General features: G+C 44.5%; 1 protein-coding gene across 1 annotated transcript; it reads right to left on the bottom strand.

The window, feature by feature from the left end:
• Positions 1–1,509: 1,509 nt before the first annotated feature.
• On the bottom strand, positions 1,510–2,220 carry LOC131317429 (uncharacterized). The gene is made up of 2 exons (XM_058346984.1): positions 2,137–2,220; positions 1,510–2,019 (listed from the first exon to the last, which is right to left on the bottom strand). Exons 1-2 carry the CDS (start codon positions 2,218–2,220, stop codon positions 1,510–1,512), a joined length of 594 nt encoding a protein of 197 aa, XP_058202967.1.
• Between the last annotated feature and the right edge of the window lie 6,101 nt (positions 2,221–8,321).

Below are 8,321 nucleotides of genomic sequence, written 5' to 3'. Positions count from 1 at the left end.
CTCACGAATGTACAAACGACTAAGCGTATCTATCGAATCCGTAACTTGAATAGGTAAGAAGTGTGCTGACTTGGTCAATCGATTGACTATCACCCAAATGGCATCATGCCCCCTCGGCGACCTCGGCAAACCGGTAACGAAGTCCATAGTCACATTCTCCCACTTCCACTCGACCACAGGTAATGGTTGTAACTCCCCTGCGGGTCGTTGATGTTCGGCTTTCACTTGCTGGCACGTACCCAAAATGCAATAAGTACGAACCCAAGTCTTTTATCATTTTCCACTCATGGGTAGCCAAACTCGCTAGATGTGTTGATTTTCTACTTAATGCATCCACAACCACGTTTGCCTTTCCTGGGTGATATTGCAATTCGAAATCATAATCTTCTAGGTGCTCCATCCAACGACGTTGTCGCAAGTTAAGTTCCTTTTGAGAAAACAAATACTTTAGACTCTTGTGATCGGAAAAGACTTTGAACCTCTCGCTATAAAGGTAATGACGCCAACTCTTCAAAGCAAAAACGACGGCCGCAAGTTCTAAGTCATGGGTAGGGTAGTTTCGCTCGTGAGTTTTCAATTGCCGCGATCCATACGCTACAACTCGTCCCATTTGCATCAACACACAACCCAATCCCTCTTTCGAAGCGTCACAATACACAGAATAACCGACTCCCCATTCGGGCACCACCAAAACCGGCGCGGTAGTCAACCTTTTCTTCAATTCTTGAAAGGCCATCTCACACTCATCACTCCAAACGAAACGAGTCCCCTTACGGATCAATTTAGTCAACGGAGTCACTAGGCGAGAGAAATCGAGTACGAAACGACGATAATACCTGGCCAAGCCCAAGAAACTACGAATCTCGAATACATTCTTCGGTCTCTGCCAATTCATTACGGACTCTATCTTCCCCAGATCAATGGACACCCCATCCTTCGACACAACGTGACTTAAAAACTTGACTTCGGACAACCAAAATTCACACTTACTAAGTTTGGCATACAAGCAGTGCTCTCTTAAGAGTTCAAGAACGATAGTTAGATGAATTTGGTGTTCCTCCTCCGAAGGTGAGTAGATAAGGATATCGTCCACAAAGACTACTACAAAGCGATCAAGATAGGCACGAAAGATGCGGTTCATCAAGTCCATGAAAGTCGCCGGTGCGTTCGTCAATCCAAAGGGCATAACAATGAATTCGTAGTGGCCATATCGAGTACGAAAAGCGATTTTAGGAATGTCTTCCCTCCGAACCCTTAATTGATGGTAACCGGATCTCAAGTTGATCTTAGAAAAGCACGTTGCACTTCGAAGTTGGTCAACCAAATTGTCAATTCTAGGCATTGGATACTTATTCTTTACGGTGACGCAGTTTAACTTACGATAATCGATGCACAAACGAAGCGACCCATCCTTCTTTTGAGCAAACAAAGCCTGTGCTCCCCACGGCGATGTACTCGGACGCATAAAGCCCAAACTCTCCAATTCTTGCAATTGAGTCTTCAATTCCCTTAACTCGGCAGGCGCGAAACGATAAGGAGGTACGAAAATGGGAGCGGTACCAGGAAGTAGGTCAATGTGAACTCAATCTCCCTCTCGGGTGGCAAACCAGGTAACTCCTTCAGAAACACATTCGAAAAATCACAAACAACAAGGGGTAACTCCCCACGCACGGATACGTCCTCATCTAAGGCCAAACTCACTATTAACACATACATTGACTCTTGCTCCCGAGACCCACACAAATATAGCTCTAATGGTTCCCGACGCTCCCCAAAGAACTCAAAACAAGAACCCCCGGGCGGACAAATATGGACCCGACGCTTGAAGCAATCTATGGTAGCGTGAAATGTAGATAGCCAATCCATGCCCAAAATAAGGTCAAACCCCGACATATTCAACACAATGAAATCAAAAGTGAAACGACGATCTCGAATAATGAGCTCATAATCCCAACAAATATGATCCAACGGCGACCTACCTCCTATAGGTGTCTCAACGAACAACGGAGGACCAATATTCTCAATTTCCAGTTCCAAAGCACAAGCAAATGATGCAGCAATGAATGAATGCGATGCTCCAGAATCAAATAATACTCTAGCAAAGGAGTTAAACAGAAGAAATGTACCCCTCAAAACCGAAGTTTCTGGGGTCTGAGAAGTGACAGGAGGCAGTGGAGGTGGAATTTCAGAAGTGATAGCAAATGCCCTTCCCTGAGTCATCTGACTCTGAACATGCCCACCCTGCTGTTCGGAACCCTGAGTAGGTGTCGAAGAACTCACTCCTCTCTCAACCTGAGATCCCTGAGCTGACGTGGTTTGACAAAAATGAGGCTGTTGCTGCCTTTGAATACCCCAAAATAATTGCCGACCAGAACTTTGACCACCCCTCGGCTGCTGCACCAAACCAGACTCGCTTCGTGTCCCTTCCCTAAGCGGACAATTTCTTGCAAAATGATCGGCTTTCCCACAAGTAAAACACGTACCCAAAAGTCACGGACATTGAGCACGAATGTGCCCTGCTTGACCACACCCGTGACACATAATCGGAGGCCTATTTGGATTTGCCCGAGTCCCAAAAGAAGAGAATGATGGAGGCCTAAAGTTTGACGGACCCTACGAAGCTGAAAATTGATCTCGTTGTCTCTTTCTCCCCTGACTATCGAAACTCGCCGAAGAAGAGCTCATACCCCCTACCGGTTGCTTCGGTTCCCAAGCCTTAGGATTTTGTGGTGCCTCCTTAGGGGTCTCGATGCTCCTCGCACACTCTACAACCTCGAAAAACTTCCCCTTGCGTTGTGCCATAACAAACTTCTTCACGGTTTCATGTAACCCTCTCTCAAACCACCTACACTTCCTTTCCTCAGTAGCCACCAACTCCGGTGCGAAACGGGACAAAGATTGGAATTTTAAAGCGTATTCCGACACGGTCATATTCCCTTGTTCTAACTTTTCAAACTCATCCCTCAATTGATCTGGACTAGTTTCCGAAAAATATTGCTCCTCGAATAGCACTTCGAACTCAGCCCAAGTTAAGTTTTCCACATCCAGCTCATTCGCTTGAGCCGCGGTTCTTACCGCTCTCCTCGCGTCCTTCCTCGATTCTAAAACCGACTCCCACCATTCATTCGCTTCCCCGGTAAGTTGAACAGCCACAATATTAACTCACAAGTCATCCTCTGTGATCCTAAGAGCCCTAAAAAGTTTGCGGATTTGAGCTAGCCAATGGTTGGCCACAAGAGGGTCACTGCTCGACCCATCGAACGTTGGTGGATTCCTACGACTGAATTCCCTCATTGCCGACAAGGCGCGACTGTCTGCACTTTCCCTAGGAGCTAGGTTTAAAAGGTTCGCGGCCGCAAGAGCCGCAACGAAGTCCCTAGCGAAGGGGTTTTGAACGATCGGAACTTCCTTTCCTCAACCATGTCCGGCCCCTTCCCCTAGATTCCCTTCGGATTTTCCCCTAGTTGGCTAACCTTATCCTCCATTGGCGCCTCTCAGCCACGTCCATGGCCACGGCTGCGGCCACGACCACCCCGACTTTTGCCCTCATGTAGGGAGGTATTCCCGAACAGATAGAATCAAGATACATGGTATGAGGCGCCATAATATAGATCTAATAGGAGAAGTAACATGCGAAGTCACTGCTCCAAATAGTTTGTTCGGCTTAGAGAAAGGCCGAACAGATTGAGAGCTCATGAGAAGACGTAAGCCCAAAATGATTGATAAAAGACTAGTTAAAGTATGAAGTAAACTAGTTCAGACAGTCTGTTCGGCTATAAGATAGCCGAACAAGGAAGGAGCTCCAATCAGGTGCTAAAGCAAGAAGAACACTCTGGAAGGGTCCAGAAGCAGTGTTATTCCGTCAAGGAATGAGATCCTGAGGAAATAGGATTTAGAATAGACACCCAATGAAAGTGGGATGTTTGGCCAGCTATGGAAAAGAGTCCTAAGTGGACTAAGGTAATGAACTGATAAGGGAATGAGAATCCAAGATATTATGGTTTCCTATACGAGATAGGAAACCTAGTGCAACACGGATACTTGGGCGGCAAGCATCCATGAATCTATAAATATGAGGTAAACCTAGAGATAAAGGTACGATACATGTTGCATTCTCATATTCTCCTATTGATAATTAGGGTTTATTGACTAGTACGTGATATTAACTTTGGCATCGGAGGGCCTTTGCCACGAGAGGCAAAGGTGCACTCACCCCTTGTCTGTTTTGCAGATTAGGGTTCCGACGACGAATTAGGGTTCCGGTGAAAGGCACGAATAAGCCGTTGCAATCCAAGGTGATCTGAAGCATCAATTGTTTTTATCCCCCTACACCTCACTTGCTCTAGCACGCGTTCTCGGTGGCATCTTACTACAAGTTATAAAAAAAGAAAAGGTTCATCAATAACAACATCATTTAATGAGGTCTAAGCCCCCAACTATCCCAACACGGATCAAAGCAACTCTACGCCACTCTACTATATTGAAATGCAATGCCACATAAGCCATGTAATGTCAATGCACACAAGCACACATATGGTATGGAAAGAGGCGTGACATTTTGAACTCATGAGACTAGAAGCCTCCCCATGGTCTCAAAGTATTCAAACCTAGACGCTCTGATACCAATTTGTCGCGCTCTCGATTTTCAACATAAATAAATAAATCATTTCGATAAAAGATCCTCATATAGCACAAATAATACCCAAAATGGTTTCCCACCTGTTTAGTTACAAACGAAGTCCCAAGTTTAAAAAAAATACATCCTTGGCACCGTGGCCCAAATTAAGTTAAATACATGTGCAAAGTATTTAGAATATTACAATCTTATGTCAAAAGATCAAACAAAGTAAATTAGTTACAATACCATCTCTATCCAAAAGTAGACCAATACAAGATGGATGAGTAACTAAGTTATGTTACCAAAAGCCTTCGTTTCCAAACACACCATGTCATGCAACCTATTGCCCTGCGTTTGAACCTGAAAAGAAGGATTTTGCTGAGCTACACTAGCCCAGTAGGAAAATCTCTACAAAATCTACATGCAATGAGATGATAAGCATAAACGAATCAAATTAAACGACAAATTCAAATAATGCACATCAACACCCTTTTGCAAATGTCATAACAACTCCCAATCATAAACCCATACGTACACACATGCACACACACTTCTTCCAACAAAATTCCACCCCTTGCGAGATTGTGTTTCCACCCCTTGCGTCACAATAGACTCCACCCCTTGCGAACCGTGTGTTTCCACCCCTTGCGTCACACTAAATCCCCCATTCACTTCACAACAACAACAACCATACTATCGTCACAATTGATACCAATGCCATAAACTCATTCCACATACACCGACATTATCTAATACGACACATATAGCTCATGGACCATGGCACTCGTTACCACAATACCACTATCAAAGAAAATGCAATCCTCAAGCCATAAAACATTCTATTCGACCATATATAGCAAATAATTACCTAAATCACACATAGTCACCACAAAACATGTAGAGGAAGAGAAAAATCCCTACCTAGATGGGTTTTAAGCAAAACCCTAGGTCTACCAAGAGCAATAAGCTTGAATCCTTCAAAGACAAGCTTCACCCAAGCTTGGATACAAGATCTAGAGCAAATAAAGCCCAAAAACATGAATAACAAGCAAATATCAACAAATAATCGAGAGGAGAGAGAGAAAAATGTGATAGAGCTTCAAGGAGTGAGAACTAGAACACAAAACTCACCCTTGGTTCACCAAATGCAAGAATATTGTGATTTTGAGGAAGAAAACCCTTGGATCTTGAAGATTTGATGTGGAAATCAAGAGTTTTGGGTGAGATTGGAGTTGGGTAGGTGAGAGGGGGTGTTTCCAGGTCTGGTTTGAGGGTTTTGGGTGTGAAAAATGGTAACGATGGTATTTATAGTGAGCTGTCATGCGCGCTGAAAAATAAAAAATTTTGCATGATGTACCAGTACCGTGGAATGATAGTACCGGTACATGTACCCAGAAATTTCAGCATTTCACAATTTCTGGTCGCGATGTACCTGTACTAGAAAAAGCTGTACCTGTACATTAAAGACAGATTCAAAATTTTTTTTCCAACGTTCATCAAATCAAACCCCGATTGCTACCAACACTTCCACACATCATTTCAACACCGAAACTCAAAATCCAACTATACTCCGAATATCCGATACACAACGGTAGACGTATCCATACACCCCCACAGACAAACGTACAACTTTATTAATAATACAATTCTTTCATGCATTAAACGATTTCTGAAATTATGATGATTTACGGGTCTCCACAGGTTTGGACATTGAGGTGCCGATAGTTGCACCACCCACTGACAAAGGAAAACGCAAGCTGGGAGAGGTCCCTGCTGACCTTTAGGATATTGACCAAGACCCTCAGGTCATGCCCTCTTTGGGAAACGTTCACAATGTCACAAGGAGCGGACGGATTTTTCAGCCTGCTAATCTACAAACTGCGAATTAGTCCAATCCTTCTAACCAAAGGAACAAACCTTCTTCTTTCCCAAGGTCTGCACCATTTGAGGTACCTACTGGCTCTTCAAGTATGGGCATGATTCAGAAACAACTTGAGCGGATTCCCGTTGCCATATCAATTTGGGGACTAATCTGTTCCTCCCATGAGCATCGTCAAAAGCTTTGTCACACTCTCTCTCGCCTTGATGTTAAAGCTGATATCACTCCTAAGGCAATGATATCTCTCATCCTCCCACGTACGTCCAAGCACACCGTGGTCTTCACTGACAAAGATCTGCCAGTCAAAGGGGTTGACCACAACCGCGCCTTACATATCACCATCAAATGCCAACGACTTTGGGTTCCAACCGTCCTCATCGATAATGGTTCAGCAATCAATGTTTGCCCTTTGAGGGTGGCTTATCATCTGGGACTAGCTAAGAAGGACTTTGCGCCTTCCAATTTGGTCGTTAAGGCATACGACAACACTCGTCGTATGGTCGAAGGCACGCTGATACTCAAGCTCGATGCTGAGGGTTTCAAAATGGATGTTGAATTCCATGTTGTTGACATCCCGGCCACTTTCAATCTTTTGTTGGGCAGGCCATGGCTCCATAGATCTGACATCATGGCTGTGCCATCCACTCTCCACCAAAAAGTCATGTTGGGACTTCCTTCTGGCACATTAACTATCTGCGGAGATTTTGGGATTCGCCCACTCAAGGAAGATGGTACTCCTATTCTGGGGATCATGCACGGCGAAGAGGACGTCGATCTGGATGGTTTCTCTTTTGACACATCCGGCTCAGTTTTGGCCATCAACGTGGACGGGGACTTCATCATCAGCTCTGTCGCCTTGGATATTATGAGAAAGATGTCCTATCTACCTGGCCTGGGTTTAGGGATTCACCAGCAAGGGATCCCGAAATTCACTACCTTTGTTTCTTGTGAGGGCCGTTTTGGTTTGGGGTATATCATTTCTGCCAGTGATGCCAAAAGAAGGAAATTACGGGAAAACCTCAAACCCTCTATGGTGATCTTGATAGCTACTTCGTTCGTGAGATGGGGAACGCTATTTACACTGGACAGGCAGAGCCTTTTATTGATTCAGAGATTGGGGAGCTGCTACCGGGCTTTGAGATTTTTACTGATGACACTTGGTCAGACAGCGATGAAGAGCCAGCAAGGGCAGAATTCGAGAAGAAGCTTAGTCAGCCGAAGGCAAAGACTGACTGGCTGGGATCTTTCAATTAGGGAAGCTTGGAGCATCTGTTCCATGAATTCTCCCAAGTGGGTTTGGCCGAGGAAGCTGAAGTGTTCATGCTTGGGCCTGATGCCCTCGATGATCCCACCTCCCTTATCGTGGAAGCCAAGGGTAGCTTTAAAAATTGCATTTTCAAACTGCGTTTAACTTGCATTGATGACACTTTTGAGTCTGAGTCTGACATAGAGTCTTTTGAGTCGTCTAAAACTAGCTCTGAGTCAGAGTTTGTGCCTCTCGGCCCTCCACGTCATAGCTTTTATTTTAAGTTTGATTCTGCTATACTTGGCAACCCTAAAGGGTCTCATGAAATGAAAGAATCTACTTCTGACTACTTAGATGATTTATACATAAACTGTGTCGACCCCAACGATGAAGGGATAGATTTCGATGGGGATATTCCCAAGGAAACCCGTGCCCTCATTGAGAGGGAAGATGAAAGGCATGCTCAGCCATTAAAAGAAGAAGTAGTTTCTATAAACTTGAAAGAAGAGGATGATCCCTGAATGGTTCAAGTGGGCTCCACCTTATCTCAAGAAGAACATCATGATTTCAAATAGCTG

Source organism: Rhododendron vialii, chromosome 2a, assembly GCF_030253575.1.
Source record: "Rhododendron vialii isolate Sample 1 chromosome 2a, ASM3025357v1".
NCBI lineage: Eukaryota > Viridiplantae > Streptophyta > Magnoliopsida > Ericales > Ericaceae > Rhododendron > Rhododendron vialii.
This window is presented reverse-complemented; position numbering and strand designations above follow the sequence as displayed.

What these genes read in the sequence shown, in the direction of transcription:
- LOC131317429 (XM_058346984.1), bottom strand. Translation starts at nt 2,220, where the DNA reads ATGACTCAGGGAAGGGCATTTGCTATCACTTCTGAAATTCCACCTCCA. An exon ending in CTCAGACCCCAGAAACTTCG is followed by an intron (nt 2,020 to 2,136) that starts GTTTTGAGGGGT and finishes CTGGAAATTGAG; the next exon opens with AATATTGGTCCTCCGTTGTT.